At 50.4% G+C, this 17,087-nt stretch overlaps 1 protein-coding gene across 2 annotated transcripts in view; it reads right to left on the bottom strand.

Moving 5' to 3' along the window:
- Positions 1–13,641, bottom strand: part of TDO2 (tryptophan 2,3-dioxygenase) — a 114,694-nt gene extending 101,053 nt beyond the window's left edge. Inside the window, exons 1-2 of one of the 2 annotated variants that reach the window (XM_069630324.1) lie at positions 13,538–13,641; positions 13,023–13,116 (exon numbers count right to left, since the gene is read on the bottom strand). In XM_069630324.1, coding sequence (XP_069486425.1) covers positions 13,023–13,116; positions 13,538–13,575 — 132 coding nt within the window. In that variant the 5' untranslated portion in view covers positions 13,576–13,641. Of the gene's footprint in view, positions 1–13,022; positions 13,132–13,537 lie in introns of both variants that reach the window. The other variant, XM_069630323.1, reaches the window with a different exon arrangement.
- Between the last annotated feature and the right edge of the window lie 3,446 nt (positions 13,642–17,087).

Below are 17,087 nucleotides of genomic sequence, written 5' to 3'. Positions count from 1 at the left end.
TTTGTTCGGTATCGGAGAGCGCCTTACTTGCATAGGCTATGGGGCGAACCTCCTGGTCACTCCCCACCTGAGTGAGCACCGCCCCCGGGCCATAGGGGCTGGCATCCACGACGATCTCCGTCTGCAAGCTCGAATCGAAAAACGCCATGGTGTCCTCTGCCGCCAAAGCATTTAAAATGTCATCGAACGCCGCTTGCTCAAGGGGCCCCCACTGCCAAACAGTGTCCTTCTTTGTCAAAGATCTCAACGGCTCTGAGCGGGACGCCAAGTAACGGATGAAGCGGCCACAATAAGTGACCATGCCCAGGAAACTCCTCACCTCTGCGACATTTTCTGGCGATCGAGCCTCTCTTATGTCCTTCACTTTGCGGGGATCAGGCAACACCCCATCCGCCTTGAAGACAAACCCGAAAAACTCAATAGTTGTTTTGAGGAATTTGCACTTATCCTTGTGCAAGGTGAGCCCCAGCGAGCGAAGGCGCTCGAAGGTCTTGGCCAGGCGTGCCAGGTGTTCCGTTTCAGACTTGGCGTACACCAGGATGTCATCGCTGATGTTAAGGACTCCATCCAGATCCGCCAATGCTCCCCTTATGATATTCTGGAACACCTCCGCCGCCGAAGAATCCCCAAAACTCAGTCTCTTATATCTGTAAAGACCCCGATGAGTGGTGAAAGTTGTGATGTAGCGGGACTCAGGGTGCAGGACCACCTGATGATACCCTGCTCTTAGGTCCAGTTTAGAGAAGAACTTCGCCCCCTGCAATTCCGCTATAATGTCATCGATGGTGGGGGTCAAGTGCCGCTCTCTCTTTATTGCCTTATTGGGAGGCGCATGTCCACGCAGATTCTCACGGCATCAGGCTGTTTGGGCTTGCGTGCGATGGCGATGGGTGAGACCCATGGAGTGGGGCCCTCCACCTTTTCAATAATGTCCAAACCTACGAGGTTGTCCAGCTCTTGATCCACCAGGTCCCTGAGATGAAACGGTACTCGCCGGTGCTTCAGCGCCACTGGTTGGATCGATTCATCAATGTGTAGTCGTACCGGCTCACCCACCAACTGTCTGATGCCTTCAAATAGGGAGATATGCTTGGCAAGGAGCACCTGTATGTCGTCCAGGTACACCGAATAAGCGAATGTCACAATGCAAGGGCTTCTGCAGCCGCACAGCACAGCAGCGTGTTGTTGCTTACCGGTGTGACATAAAATCTAGCACGGATGAATGACTCGCCGTACTGAACTTCTGCCACAAACACACCATCCAGGGGAATGGGCTGGTCGCCTCCGAAAGTAAAGATGTGTGCCCTCGGTGCAGTCAGTGTTGGCGGGGCCTGCATCGCGTTGTAATGCTGTCTGGCCATCACATTTACTGATGCACCGGTGTCTACTAGCATTGGTATCGAGTCCCCATTGACCAGCACGTTGCACCTGGGCTGTCTCTTGGAGTGATTTCTCAGCATGCTCACACTTGACACGAAGAAAATGTTTTCTTCATCCTCTTCTTCCTCTTCACCCTCTTGAGGGGCCCCTTCATGACCCTGGTCCACCTGGGCAATGTTTGACGCCCTCTGGGGGCAGAAGAAACTAGCCCGGACAGGCCCCCTGGGAACTACCTTCGAAGCTGTTGTCCTGCACATCCTGGCAAAATGGTCTGCACCCCCGCACCAACCACACTTCACTCCCGTGGCTGGGCATTCCGCTGGGTGCGGGAGGTTGTACCCGCATTTTTGACATGAGGAGTGCGCTACTTGTGGTCGTGTAACCTGGGTGTTCATGGGGCATCTAGATCCACGGTCTCTGCTGACTGCGCAGACCTCCTCCACCTTCGCTGGGCACACGCCCACTTCCATTCAAGTTGCCCGCAACTCGGACACCTCATGGCATCTTCCAAGTTCCAGTATGCGGGGAAGGGTGATGCCAGGCTCACGTAGTATTTGGCGCCGCATTTTGCCAGAGGCACACCCTTGTATGAGTTGGTTACGGATCATAGCGTCTGGGTCGTTCCACGCACATGACGCCGCCGAAAACATCAAGAGTCTCATCATCCTTTTGCCGGGCAGTCCCCATAAGGAAATGTTCATAATCTGCAGTCGCCATCAGCAGAAAATAGTTGTGGAGCCGATCCTTTGCTGCTGCAAACGACCCATCCGCAGGTTGCAGGGACAGAAATATCTCATGCACTGCCGGGCCAGCAGAATATAGGAGGGTGGCCAACTTACTGTCGTCGCTCGTCTCCATCGTGGCCCTGAAGTACATCTCAAGTCCGTCCATCCACATCTTCCACCTCTGTCCCAGACTTGAAGGTGTGCCCGAGACATCAAACTGAGGCATTGGCTGTAGGGACCCAGGTGGCTTAAGCAGAGGTCTTGGCGGCAGGACAGGCGGAGGCTGAGCTGCGGGAGCAGCCTGTTGTTGCGCAGCAGCTGCCGCAGCTTGGCTCATGGTGGTAAGTGCACAGGCACCCCAAATGTGTTCAAATAATGGAGCCGCAACTCACCACCAGACACAGCCAACACCGAAGGCACCACTTTTCCACTGTGGCCAGGCACATGCAGATCCACGAAGCAGAGCCTTGGCCAGCTGACAGACAATGGAGAGTCCAAAAATTGAGCAGGGTAGGCCCCAACTTGCATCCAGCAGGCCTCCGGAGGAGTCACACCCACAAACTCGGTGAAAAACAGTGAAACTGTCAATAGGTCATTGTGAAAATGACACGTGCTGCTTCCAGTGGCTATTTGCCACTAAGTTATCCAAAAATTTGGTCTGGATGGCTCACGGATGCCTCGTTATGAGGCTGTGATCATCCGAGGCCTATTCAACAAAATGGCCGCCGACCGCGTGTTTCTCTCCCCTCTCCGCGACTGATATAGCTGATGCGCTCACATACGATCATCCGCGCAACGAGCGAATTTCGCCGCCCGGCCCAGAGGGAGTGATCCCAACCTCTTCCCCACTGTTAGCGGTGTTCTGACACCGCCGTCCGCGAGCCCCCCACCCCCGTGACACAGACACGGAGACAGAGATGTTACTCGTGTGGGCTCCACGGTGGTTCTGACGCCACCGGGGAACGCCCTGTTTATTTATACAGGGCACGCGATGGAGTGAGCGTCACCTCGTCGCGTGCGCGCCCTTAAAGGGCCAGCGCCACACCTATCAGGGAACTCTCTTAAAAAAATCCTCACTGTTTAACTGGTTAGCATTCTGCATCATATATCATATTACTGACAATTGAGAAATTGCACACTACAAAGTAATGTATTTCTTTGTTCACTCATGGCAACGCTAACTGAAAAACTTGGTCCGCTTCTATTTGCAGCCTATGTTTGTGTTTGAATACGTGGACTTTCTGGGTAACGTCTCTTCCATATCCTCTATGCAAAGGTGGTGCACCTTGCTCTTTGTTTGAAATTCTGTGAGACTGATAATCTGAGTTTTGGGTCTATCCTTGGACACATGTGCCTTTTTCATATGGCTACTGATCTGTATGTTACCTCAGTATCAGTGGTCGAAGTGTGTAGGGGCGGTGCTTCTATGCTTTTACATTTGACCGTTCCTCTACTTTTATTTTAAAAAGTAACCGCTCTGGAACGGTTTGTTTTTTAATTAAAAGTATAGGAGGAAGGAAGAGGTCGGGATGGAAGACGTCTGGGCTTTATGCGCTGCGTGAGGGTCATGTGCTGTCTGGGGCTGCGCCTGCGCTTTCCTAACATAAGCGCCCATGCCCTCTCAGTGCGCAGGCCTAGTCACAGCTCCTCTGCATGAGACGCCACTACGAAGATGTTGCGTATCCGAACTGGCAGTCAAGTTGTTAAAGCAGACAGGTTCACGCAGCGAGGTCGCACACCATTTATGAGTACATCTCTGTGTTAGGAGGGCTTATGGGTGCGTGAGACATTAACCAAAGTGACTGCATTTGCTTGCCTGAGATGCCCTTCAGAATGCGGCACGCGGAAGGGGGTCGCGGTAGGAGAGGAGGTAGGGGATAGCAGGGGTTTAGTGGCGGGCTAGGTTTAGCAGGGGAGGGTGAAGGTGTGTCGGCGGGCGTTTATTTAAAAAAATAATAAAAAAAGGGAAAAGGGGTGGTGTCTGCGGACTCCGCATATTTGGGGGGTATTGTAGATAAGGTACCCCCCTTCCCTCCCCCCTGCTTACCGGAGCAGCCGTCGGTGGGTTTGAGCAGGGAGGGCGGGTCGTGCCAGCTGGGAAAGCGGTTTTTCGTGTGGTTTCGGGTTGCCGGGGAGGGAGCAGGAGCGCCACTGGGAGCCGGGGTGGAGGCGCATCCCTCGTTGGGCATAGTGTGGACCCGGGGTTTTTTTTAAGGATCCGGTGCCGTCCCCGCTTCTCTTGTGGGAGTTAGGGGGCAGTGGGTCAGCTGGGGGGGCCGTTGATGGAGCCAGTGTGTGCCAGGCTTCCCTGGTCCTCGCGTGCGGTGTTGGCTTGCTGCAGTGAGGGGGCAGAGCGGTCCTCTTAAAGGGGCCGCTCTCTCTTTCCTGTAGTAGGCTGCAAGGCACTGCGGTGCGGCGGGTGGGCCACCAGGGGGCAGGCTGTGGAGGTGGAATGGCACGGTGGGCCCCAGTTAGATTAAAAAAAAAAAAAAAAAAACAGAAACACACTGCAGGCGAGAAGGGAAGGGGTTTTGGTAGGGGTTTCTCAGCAGCAGGGATATGATATGGCATTTGGAACGCTCCTATACACAAGTGTTTCAAGGCTGTGCTGTGGCTCCTGGTTTTGGGGTTTGTTTCTTTTTGGGGGGCATTTGTCAGAACATAAGGAAGAAGTTTTGTTTGGGCAAAGGTTATTTTAAAGGGTTTAAAAATAGCAAAATCAAACATACAATTGTATCTTTGGGGTATTATTCAGTGGAATTAGGTTTTAATTAACATTCAGGGATACCTTATTTTCTTAGCTCAGTTCCCCTTTGGGGCTTTCCTTTGCACTGGTTATCTGTCCACGGGTAGGGCTGGCTCGGGGGTTTAGTGGCTAGGTGAAAGATTAAAGGGCATATTCAGTGCACTGTCATATTATCTGGGCACTATGGTGGGACAGGGAGCTAGTAAGAAGGGCTGGGTGGATGCCAGGGTGCTGAGGGAGGCCCTAGAAATTATTAACAGGGCATCTAAGGCCCAGCTTGAAGGGGCGGTAGTGGAGGTTTCGGGAGAAGGGGAGGTAGTGGGGGGGCAGGCCGCAGCGTAGAGCAGCGGCGGATGGGGTTCTCGCGGCAGTGGTGGCTTGCACCCCTGCGGCCGGTAGAGGGGAGGCATGGGAATCCAGAGGAAGGAAGTTGAGGAGGGAGATTGACAGGAGGGCATACAGGGGAGAAATGCAGTTGGGTGGGGAACCAGTTAGGGTTGGGGTCAATAATGACGAGGAGGAGGTGGGGGATATCAGGAGTGTCCAAAATGGGGCAGGTCAGGAGAGTCATGTCAGTGGGGGTGATGGGGCGCAGAGTGGGGCAACTGGACAGAGGGGCATGGGGGCAAATACCTGCGGAAGAGTGCAGGTGGGAGAAGGAGGGAGAGGTCCCCATCAATTGAGGAGGTTAGAGTGGGGTGCGGAACGCCCCCCCCGGGTAGGAGGAGTGAGGCGGAGGGCGCTGCGCAGCCCCCGCTGGTCAGGTGGAGGTAGAGGGTTTTACAACGGCCCCTCCTCGGTCAGCGCAAGGAAAGCCTAGAGGGTGCAGCACAGCCCCTAGCAATGAGGATTCCAGGGTGGAGGTCGGAAAGCCTCGCCCGAGAGAAGAGGACCAGGCAGGGGTTCCCACAACCCCGCCGAGAAGACATCAAAGGAGTGGCGGGGCGGATGCCCCAGGCTCGCAAGAATATCATCAACTCAACTCGGGCATGAGCTCGCATCCGCAATGCTATTTAAGGGGTGATGAAGTTGGATGGGAGGAATATGTGGGGCAATGGGAAGTGGAAGATTATAGGGCGGAAAGGGAAAGGGGGGAGGAGAGTAGAAGTTTGAGGTGGGATATGGAAAGGGAAGTGCAGGGTGGACGCGGGGGAAGGGGTCAGGGGAACTATTGGCTGGGTGAGAGTGCTGACATGTTTTGTCCCCGCAGTAGGAGCCCTCTAAGAAAGGAGAGGAGGAGCATTGGTGTGGACGCCAGACCACGGGCGGCAGGTGTGGAAAGAGGTGAGCGGGAAAGGGAATGGTCATCTGCATGGCAGAGAGGGGTCACAAGAAGGGGGACATGGGATGAAGGGTCTGGACTGCAAGGTGTAAGGAAAGAAGTTGGTGTGCAGGCCATTGGAGCCGCAGGGGCTGGGAAGAGCATTTGCTCAGTGGAGGTCCAAACGGACAAGGTGGTGGAGCCATTGGTGCTCGAAGTGCAAGCTGGGAAAGATAAGGTGGTTGAAGTGAAAGGAAAAGAGAAAAAATTGCCATACATGGGGATAACAAAACCATTAGGGGCGCACTTGATGGCAGCGACCAGGGGGAAGATTCAGGCGGGGGTATTTGTGGATGTCTTTAAATTGCTCCATAGGGAAGTGAGAGCAAAGGAGGGGTCTAAGGAGGAAGAGAGGGAACTGGCTTCACGCCCAAGGGTCCCGGTGACTATTGAGAATTGGACGTCGGCGTTTATCATTTATGCCAGTGTGTATTGTGAAAAATTCCCGGAGCGCTGCGTGGCCCTGCTTAAATATATGGATGTAATAAGGAAGGCTTTCATGAGTTTTGGGGGCTTTGCCTGGGTAAGGTATGATGAGGAATTCAGAGCGAGAATGGCAGAGGACAGTCAGGCGGTCTGGGGGGAGATAGACATGGATCTCTGGCTGCAATGGATGGCCCCAACGAGGCCTGCCCCGACATTGCACACAGCAAGTGGGCTGCCCGTGCCTTTCCGGCCCTTTCTTGGTCGCCCCGCCCATGAGGGAGCGGGGGGAGGAGGTAGAAGGCAGCACTCGACAGCATGTTGGGCGTTCAATAAAGAAGGCTGCACGAGGTGGATGTGCAAATTTATACACGAGTGCAGCAGGTGTGCGGGTCGGCATCCGGTTACAGATTGTTTTCAGGCAGGGGACAGTGGGTCAGGGCGAGGAGCGGGGCAAGCAGGTGGGGGGGAAGGACTGCATGCCAGGTAAATTGGGGTGTGCTGGTAGGTCGGGCTCAGTTTATCGTAAAAGGAGGGGGGCGCAAGGTTTGATGAAAGGTTTGGGGGCAACTTAAAGGGGGTAGGAGAAGGGTGAGGAGGAAGACGCGTAGGTAGGGGAGGGCCGCAGGGGGGATGTAACGGTGGAAATTGTTAAGTGGTGGTAGCTGTCGTTTGGAGGGCATGGACGACGGTGGTGAAGCCCTCACGCTTGCCGCACGACAAGGTCAGTAGGTTTCAGGCTGCATGGACGGAGGTACGGGAGCGCCTCTGGTGCAGCAAGGGGAAGTGATGAGATGGGTCTGCATGGACGGGGGTGCACTAGGGCCCCTGGTGCAGCTGGGGGAAAAAAGTGGAGCAACGAAGCAAGGTGCTGGAAGAGGAATTTATGTGGAATGGGCTGCATGGACAGGGGCGCGGGTTTGGCCCCTGGTGCAGCGGTGGAGAGGAGTAAGGCAGAGAAGGGGCCTGCATGGACGGGGGTGCACTAGGGCCCCTGGTGCAGGTGGGAAACAGGTGGTAACGGACGCAACTAGCTTGAAGATTGTGATATGGAAGGAACTTCATGGACGGGGGCGCAGGTTGCATGGACGGGGGTGCACTAGGGCCCCTGGTGCAGGGGGGAAACAGGTGGTAATGAACGCAAGGAGCTTGAACATTGTGATATGGAAGGGACTGCATGGACGGGGGTGCAGGTTTGGCCCCTGGTGCAGTGCCGAGAGGAGTAATAAAGTAAAGGGCCTGCATGGACGGGGGTGCATATGGGCCCCCGGTGCAGGGGGGACAACGCAGGACTGTAAAGCAATAAACTGGGCACAACAAGTGGAACAAATGGTTTATTGCTTGTAGGGGAGCTGTTTGCGACTTTTTTTACGTGGTTATTGTTTAGGGGCTTTTAGGGTTTCTGAGTTGGTCGGGGGAAAAGGGGGGGTAGGGGGACTGCAATGGGAAGATGTTCAAATTACAGAAGAAGGTTTAGACATCAAGATTAAAAGGTCTAAGACGGATCAGAAGGGAAGGGGCTCTTGGGTTCGGCTGGGTCGAGGGAGCAAGGTCTTATGCCCAGTTCCAGGTGCTAGGGGTATTGCGGTAGGGGTATTGCGGAAGGCGCTGGTGGCAGTGGGAGAAAAGGCAGAGGATTTTGGGACTCATTCCTTTAGGATGGGCGCAGCATCTGAGGGTACCAGGCTGGGTTTTTCAAAAGACAAGGGAAAAGATTGGGGCGTTGGAGGTCTGGGAAATACAAGGGGTACGTCAGGGAGTTTGATAAAGGGGAATGTTGAAGAAAGGTGGGGTAGGACTTTGTGGGCCAACTGTTGTTGTTGAAATATTTTTGACTTGTCAGTGATTTTGTAATTTCTTTTTCAGATGCTGCGCGAAAGAAGTGGGAGTTGGTGCAAGTTTGGATTGTTGGCCATTCAATTGTTAAGTGGGCTGCGAAAGAGGCGGAGAAAAGGGTGTTTGGAAGGCAACTGGGGTGCAGTTACAAGGAAGTGGTGGTGAGATGGCACGGGTTCGGGGGCCTGTGGTGGGATCAGCTGCTTCCTATATTGGCAGGGATGAGGGAACGCTATGCGGTTCCAGAGGTGGTGATTATGCATACAGGGGAGAATGACCTAGTGAGAGATACGGGGGTGGCTCTGCTAAAGAAAATGAAGAGGGACTTAGTGTGGGTGAGGGAAATGTGGCCTCAAGCAGAGGTGGTGTGGACTAAATTGTAGCAGAGAAGAGTTTGGAGGGGAGTGAGAAGTGAGGGAGCAATAGAGCGGGCCGGGAAGGGAATACACAGAGAAATGGTCAATTTTGTGCCTCGGTGGCGGTGCAGGTCATGGAATATAAGGAGATAACATATGACGGTCTACTTATATTTAAAGAAGATGATGGGTTACACTTGTCCGTGTATGGGAATAATCACTACATGGCGGACTTGGGTTCTTGGCTGGGAGAGTGGGTAAAAAGTTGGAGGTAGAAAAAATTGGGGGGGGGGGGTGGGGCAGAAAGAACTCCTCGGGGGAGGGTTTTTCTGGTGCCGGGGGCATGGCCCCTTTTGATGTGGGGGAGGGAAGCACAATGGGGGAATGACACGGGAAAGGATGGGGTGGCGCTGTTTGCACAAGCAGGTCACCCCGGGGGAACAGGTATTGAGCCTGGAGGGGCATGGCCCCTGGGAGAAAGCGGGACGCCTGGAAAAGGGGCAAGGAGACGGTAGGGTCCAAGGGATAATTAGGGAGGAAATGGGTTATTTAATTATTTAATTGTTGGGGGAAAATGAAAATGAAAAGGTTTAATTTATTTAATTGGTTGTTAAAATATTTCTTTAGTTTGTTAGGCCATGGAGCCAGTTAAGCGTTTGATTGTAAGCTTTGGCCTGTCACATTAAAGCGACCTTTTCCACTTTTAAATGAGTCTGGGTTTTTGTGCAGTAAGCCAAAACGGTCTTCGAATATAGCAGCCAGCTGAAGTGATTGCAACCACTCTTGTGAACCCCGAAAAATGGGCATGTTTTCACCTCGGTTAGTCGGTTTTCACATGAATACCTGCCGTACCGTTAAGCTGTTATTAATTCTCTGGGCTGGAAATGTTATATGGCACCAATATCCCTGCACAGGCAAGAACTGCACTTTTCATTATTGTATTTTATGACAGTCGTGTTCATTTCTTTTGGGCTGTGTGCATTTGAAGCAGCTGTTGAATGCAGCCGTGTATGTTGTGTATGTGTATGTTGCAGCGTTCCTGGCCGGTTTCATTTAGCTGTGACCCCGGCTGCAGTCCAATAAGGAAGGGAGAAATCATTTTTAGGAATTTCGGCATGGACATGTTTGTGGTTGCCTTTCCATTTGGGAAGGAAAGAGAAGTATCGTGCACATAAATATGCCTGCATGGCCAAGAATGTAGCGTTCGATTTCGGCTTAACCTGCAGCTTTATGTGAACATCCAATTAACCTCTCCGTTTCCCTTTGCTAGGGGCATGTCCGGCGGGTTTAGAAAAGAAATCAAATCTGGCAGAATTCCCTTACTGTAGACCCTGCCCAGATGTAAGCATCTTCCTTTCAAGAAACGTGAGTGGGCGAAGTGGGCAGGAACGGTTGGGAGCGGTGCTCCGATAATTTTTTTTTTATTAGATGTTACTGTTCCTATACTTTTATTTTAAAAAGTAACCATTCTGGTTTCGTTTCAAAATAAAAGTGTCGGAAGAAGTTCAGTGCACAGAACATTCCCTTTGGATTGCATCGATTGTGTGGCATGGGATTTGGTGGGAAGGGGGGGGGGGGGGGCAGGCCAGCTGAGAACATCATTCCACTACTTCTTTTGGTGCACTTCGGCCCCTGCTCCCTAGTACAGCGTGTTCGCATTCCTCATGCCTGCTACTGTTACAATATGTCTTGTATCTATGCTAGAACACAAGGATGACTAATGTTCCCCCTCGCAAGCCTTGCTGTTTCTTGTTCTAATTTCAGTAAGGATGCGTGCATTTCGGTGGCTTGAAGGGAGCGCCCATGCTTGTTTTGAACGCTGTAGGACCATCACACCAAGGGGAGTGGGGTTGACCAGAGAGCCTTGGATGTGATTCGTTTATATGGATCGGAGGGGGTGGGTACATGTGTCTATGCCCTGGGGATAAACATCCCTTAAGATGACTGACCATATCAATAGTTAGATGTATCTTTAGTTTGTGGGCGAAGTAAGGCGTGCGTTCTATTGGCAGCCACCTAAGGAATGTCAATGCAGCTCTGATGATTGGTCCGAAGAAGGGTGTTGCTGCCTTTTTTGGGCCACACCAGGTTATCGTTATGGCAACTCTGACGCCGTTTTATTCCTGATCTGTTCATGCAGTGCTCTGCAGATGATAAAGAGAAAACTTAAAATGCCATCTATTTTCCTTAAAGAAAGGTATTATTGCAGCAAGATGTCATAATGATGTATAAAAAGTAGGTGACCATCACTTTACTTTGTGATAAGAGGCAGATAGTACATTTAAAAATATTTAAGAAATATATTTATAAAAATGAGTCCTCCGCTTTGAGTTTTTGTAAAACATGTAAATGCCGATTTCAAAATATGCTTTCCAGGTGCCATTTAAACGGAGTCGCTATGGAATCTGCCTCGGTTTGGCCGGAGCTGAAGGCAGGCTTCTTCCATCGGAATCTGCTCGCCTTTCAGCTGCAGGAAGATGCCGTTCAGTTGTTGAGCAGGAGGCAGTTGAAGGAGAGGGAATGGACGGCAGAATCTCCTCCGTGCCTCTGCCACTCCTCCTCAAGCAGTGAAAATCCCATGTCTAGGTGTAAGGCATGCAGGGGCGGACTGGCCTATAGTGAACTCTGGAGTTTTCCTGGTAGGCCTCTGAGCCCTGGGCCTCTTTTGTGTAGTCTTTCCAAATGTTGACATAAGAAAAGGGTTGAAATTGCTGAAAACGTGTAATATGGGGCCACTTTGAACATTATTTCGAGGGCTTCTTTTGGTTCCCACTCACCCCTCAAGGCATGTGCAGGTTACTCCTTGCTTTATGCCTTACTTCTGAACTCCACTCCTTATAAATCGACCCCCACGCTGGAGACTAAGCAGCAGAGTACCCTGTGTCATAGGAACATATTTTGGTCTTTACAAAATAAGCAGTTAAGATAGCTTGGAGAGAAAGGACTAAGTCATAGGGATCTCTGTGTGATTTGCCCATCACATGCTCTATTCCTTCTAAGACAGCTCTGGGAGTACATGTGCCTGCCACTGAAATCTGTGGCAGTACTGGTAGCCTAGCTCAGCAGATGAATGCACTCCATGAAGATACCATAACATGCAGGTAAGGGGCTCTGTTTTCAGTTATCTGTCCGAGGGTTAAAACACTCACTGTAGAGCTATGCATGCAACCTGAAGGCACAGGAGTAAATGCCAAAAATAAAACTCATGGAGTAAACAATGGGCAAAGTGTAGTTTTGCAGTGCAAAGTCATTTTTGACTTGCACTGCAAAAATACACTTTGCACAGTTCCATGAATCAGGGTTTGTGTCAGCAGTGCAAAGTCACTTTGAACTGTGCAAATAATTCCATGAATCGGGGCCATTGTATACAGAAATCTATGGTAGTCATTTTCGACATTAAATGGAGGCATTAAATCAATTTTGCAGCTTGTCAAAGGCAATGAGTAAATCGATGATCCCATTGCACAGCGCAGAAACGCTGATTTCGTTTGTGTTTCTTGTACGCCTTCTGCTTGTAAATGTGGACTATTGTACAGCCCGACAGCAGCAGTGTTGCTAGGTCTGGAAAAGATCCGGGGCTACGTTAATGTCGGGACTGTCTGGACTCGGGCCTAGCTAGCCTTGAGCTTCTATCCAGGACTACAACAACCAGTGCTGGTCGTTGGGCCGGCTCTCGGCGGATCCGAGATCCGGTACCAGATATGGAGCCGGATCTCGGGATCCGGCCAGAGTCAGCCGCCCAAGCCCATGAACGCGCTGGAATACTTAAAAAACAAAAAATGTGCCTGCGGTGGCAGCATTGCCTTTTACCGCCGGCTTTGGCACTGGTGTGTAATGCACAATGCTCGCTGCAGCATTGTGCATTACACACCAGTGCCAAAGCCGGGGTAAAAGGCGCTTTGTTTACTTTTTTTTTTAAGCCAGCATTGCTGGATGTCCACTACTTGCCCCGCCCATCTAGACCACGCCCCTCAGGCACCGCCCCCCCAAACTCCTCCTTCATCCCGGCCCTTGTTTTGTGAGTCCCCCAACACATTTTTTCCATTTCCACCACTGACAACAACCAAAAGGCAACAGACCCCTCTCAGACCCCCACCCCCAGCAACGCCTCTGCCCAACAGCATGCAAGCTCTAACATTGCAAGCCCCCGCTATGCACTAGTACTTCACATCAAATGACCCCCAATTGTTAGAGCAATCAGAGCTGAAACCCACCCCCCACCCCCCAGCTCTCACCTGTAGATAATCTCCATAAATCAGGCCGCCTTTGCTAGCCTTATTGACACCGTCCTGGGATGAGTCTTCGCCTTCAGTGTCTCCAAGAGTTAGTCTATTAAAATTAAGTCTGAAATTAGAGTGATCGGTTCCGGGTCAGATTAATAAGTTAAGGAGAACACAGTCACCAAGAGCCCCTGAAAGCGCTGCCTGCGTAACATATTAAACGATCGGGGCACAGAGCCAAAGAGTTTGGAGCAAATGGAAAACAGTGCAGTAGCACTCTGACAAATAGGAAATGAGTCAACCAAAAATAAATGATATTTATAACGCGCTTAATACCCAGAGGTTTCTAAGCGCGACCCGGGCCGGGGATCGAACCTTTGGTCTTTCAAGGCAAGCACGTTGCACCTGAAGTATATTCCCAAGACATAACGTTTTGTACAAACTAATAATGGTTCCCGATGATTGTTTTAACAATATAATCTAGAGATACACCAGAAGCACTGTCAGAAACAGCAAGATGTTTTACTCACAGGGATGTTTTCCTCATAAAAGGACAGCCGCCGCTCATAATGTCGGTCGTGGGGGCTCGCTCCGTCGGCGCTTTGCAGTTGAATCGCTCTCAGGGGAGATTGCCTCTCCCCAATAGTAGAGGCTTTTTTATAAAGTGCCATCCCACTCTCCACCAATCAGTGGATGTCTGTTCTCCCTGCCCACTTCTCTATCGGGCTGGTAGATTATTCTGTCGTGTCTGTTTGATGTTTGATCGGATCATTGAACGACTAAACAGATTCTATTTACTAATGGCAAAGAACGTGTGTCCGACTGTCTTTCCTCTTGACATAGGAATCCATCCACCTGTTAGAGTGCGGTGGCAGGCCAAAGGCCATTAACCCACAATAGACCATCAGTTTACAAGGTGCACTTTAACCAAAGCACCGCTATGCGCGGTATAGTGTTTTGAAATAGTGGCATAGCCTGAGTCAAGATTTAGTTTGTAGTGTGATAGAGTTCAGTCAAATGCACGTGGTCATTTCCAAAAATGTATAGTGCTCATAAAAACAAAATGTAATTGCACGGGAAGAGACCAGTCCATTTATACTTTTGTGCAAATGTTCCCCCCCCCCCCCCAATTAAACGTTCAATTTACCACCACAGACGAAAGTGTCTTTACAATTGACTTTTTTTCCTGTTTGAAAAATGTTAAATGCCTCCCACAATTAATGACTTCATGATACATTTGCCATGGATCTCGCTGGAATCTGTGCGCTCATATCAGCTGTAAAAGTCAGGCAAATTCCTTTGCGAGTCCATTTGTTTGACAACAACATGAAAATATATGCTGGAGTTAATCCATGTGCTGTTCTGAGGTTGAGCATGGAAGCATGGCAGGCATGGTTTTGTCCATTCAGTGCCCCCACTCCACCTTAAAACAAAACAACGATCACACAGATAGTTAAAGAATGCCATGAGACAGGTGTAACACATACATGCAGGCTTTACCACATAATGTAATGATTCGTAGGACTTGCAAAATGAGACCCATAGACTCAATCTTTTCTGAATGTCATGATGTGCTCTTCCTTGTTAACTTGGTTGTACTATGTCTATTTATTATTGTGTTTTTTGCATGATGGAATTGTAGGTTTCTTTCTGTGTAGTCACACTGGCTGAATGCTTTGTCTACTCACGCATGATCTGTGCCTTTTTATTTCTGAACGCATACTTGTATGTGATGTGCCTGAGTCTATGTCCAAATAGTGTGTCTGGTCCATGCAGTGAAACCTGTGGAACACAGGCCCGATTCATGGAATAATCGGTGCAGGAAAAATGGGACCTGCACGTGAAAATGCGCGCAAGTCCCTGTTCATCGATTCATGGAACACAATGCGCAGGGCTTACCAGGGACTTGCGAGGAATCCGCACCAGCCATCCACGTCACAGCGAGCCAACGAACGCCTTGCACAAGACTCCAAGAGAAGGGCCAGCCGGTCCTGCGCAGCCGGCTAAAAAGGGGGCGGAACACGTAGAATGAGGAAGAACAAGCAAAAATGTGGGCGTTACGAGGGACATTCCACTGTCAACAATCAAACACAGTCCATACGCACGCAAAACAAACGTATTCATGGAATTGACCAGGGAGCGCCGGCGCACAAAAAACCATGCGCAAATCCAGAAACACCTACGCCACGCGATAGCAGGTGTAAACGTCAATGCGCACACTAACAAATGCATTGCAGAGGGTCACATGGTCTCACCAAATGACACACCCTTGAGAACGCTGTGCCTCCCAATGGATTCTAAGTCATTGCCCTGTGTCCGTTTTGGGGCCATTTGGTTAATGGGATGCAGTTCTCTGCTTCTGCCTCAGGCTGGCATTCCTGGTGATAATGCAAGCACATGCATCAAGGACTCAGAGATAGGTCATGCCACCTACCCTGGCACTCGTTATAGGGGCATCTGCCAGGAGTGAGCCTGTATGGCGCCATGATCTCCGCTCTGAGGCTGCAAAGAGTACAAGCACTCCTTGGTGCCACCATTATAACGCCTCTCCCCTGCAGTAAACACTCGCCCAAGCAAGAACCACTGCCACTACATATTGATTTGCCACAAGGGCATTTTAAGAACTTGCTTCCTGTTGCCAACTGGAGTGAGTCTAGCAGTCAGTGTGCGTACTGGCATGTGTGTACATGGCAAGTGTACACATGAATATTGACAATAAAAGACGCCCTCCCTCAAAACCAAGTGAGCGTCAGCAGCATATGGTGACCACACTGCCAAGGCAACGTCTCCAGGCCTGGAATTGTATGGGAGACCATGAGAGACACAGATGTTGGGACTAGGAATGGAGCGCCAATGGAACAGGCAATGCATGTGTGTGCCACGCCATGCCCGGGCCGAACCGGCAAGAACCTGTCACATTTCTCACCTCAGAGAGCGGTGTATTTACTTAAACAAATACAGTGCTCTCCGAGGTGTGAAAACAGGCATTGAAGTGAAGGGTAGAGTCTGAGGACAAAAGCCTGCCAGCCCATCAGTAGAACTCCCTCCACCCCCATGTTGCAGCAAAGGTTTAACTGCTGGATCAACTTTTACATGGCTCATGCTTCTAATAATTACCATTAACAAAAAAAAAAGTATATTTTTGTGCATGCGGGGATTGTATGTATGTATGTATGTATGCATGCATGTGAGGGAGTGTGTAAGTGGTTGTATGTTTGTATGCTAGGCAGTGTCTGCAAGTGCGCACCTATGAACAAATGGAGTGTGAATGGTGTGACTGCGCATGTTAATGAGCGCACAGTCTAAATGTTCTGGGTGCTAGTGTGAATGACAGATCAGCTGTGTGGGTGCATGTGTCTGAATGTCTCCATATCTCTGTGTATCTGGGTAGGGGCATTGGAGCATGACCATTTTTTGACAAGAATATGGCATGTTTTACTGCCGTTTTTAGGCAAAGGAAAGCCAACTTGAGTGTTTTTATGTAATGGTGGGGTTGGAGCAAGGGTGAGGTGGCGGAGAATACTACAGTGGGGATGGTCATTGCTGGGTCTTAGTGTGGCATGGAATGTTGTACTCGCCTTAAGGTCAAAGGCAACATGATGAGTGTTCTTGCATGGGGCGCACATGTTTCCTTATTTTGACTTGGGTCTTTATTTTACTGGTGTTTAAGGTCAAAGGCAATATACATATTCTTTCATTGAGGTGGGGGCATTCGTGCTGCCTGCAAGGCTATGTTTTTCTGTACTGTGGCATGACATTTTTTACTGCCGGTAGGGAGCAAATACAACATGATGAGTGTTTTTATACGTGGAGTGGGGGATTTGTGTAGCCAGCAATGATATATTTTCTTACTGTGGCATACCTTTTTTCCACTGGCATTAAGGCAAAGCCAACAGGAGAATGTTCTTACATGGGGATACTGGCATGTATTGAAAGAGCCAGCATAAACTTGCTTTGTTATAGTATCATTGCTGGCATTATGGACAAAGCAAACATGAGTATTTTGCTATGTTGAAATAGCAGCATATATAGGTGCACCAGAATGGACATGTGTGAGCACAATCAATATGAAAATGCTTT

This window comes from Ambystoma mexicanum, chromosome 6q, assembly GCF_040938575.1.
Source record: "Ambystoma mexicanum isolate Mex_15411 chromosome 6q, UKY_AmexF1_1, whole genome shotgun sequence".
In the NCBI taxonomy this organism is placed as follows: domain Eukaryota; kingdom Metazoa; phylum Chordata; class Amphibia; order Caudata; family Ambystomatidae; genus Ambystoma; species Ambystoma mexicanum.
This window is presented reverse-complemented; position numbering and strand designations above follow the sequence as displayed.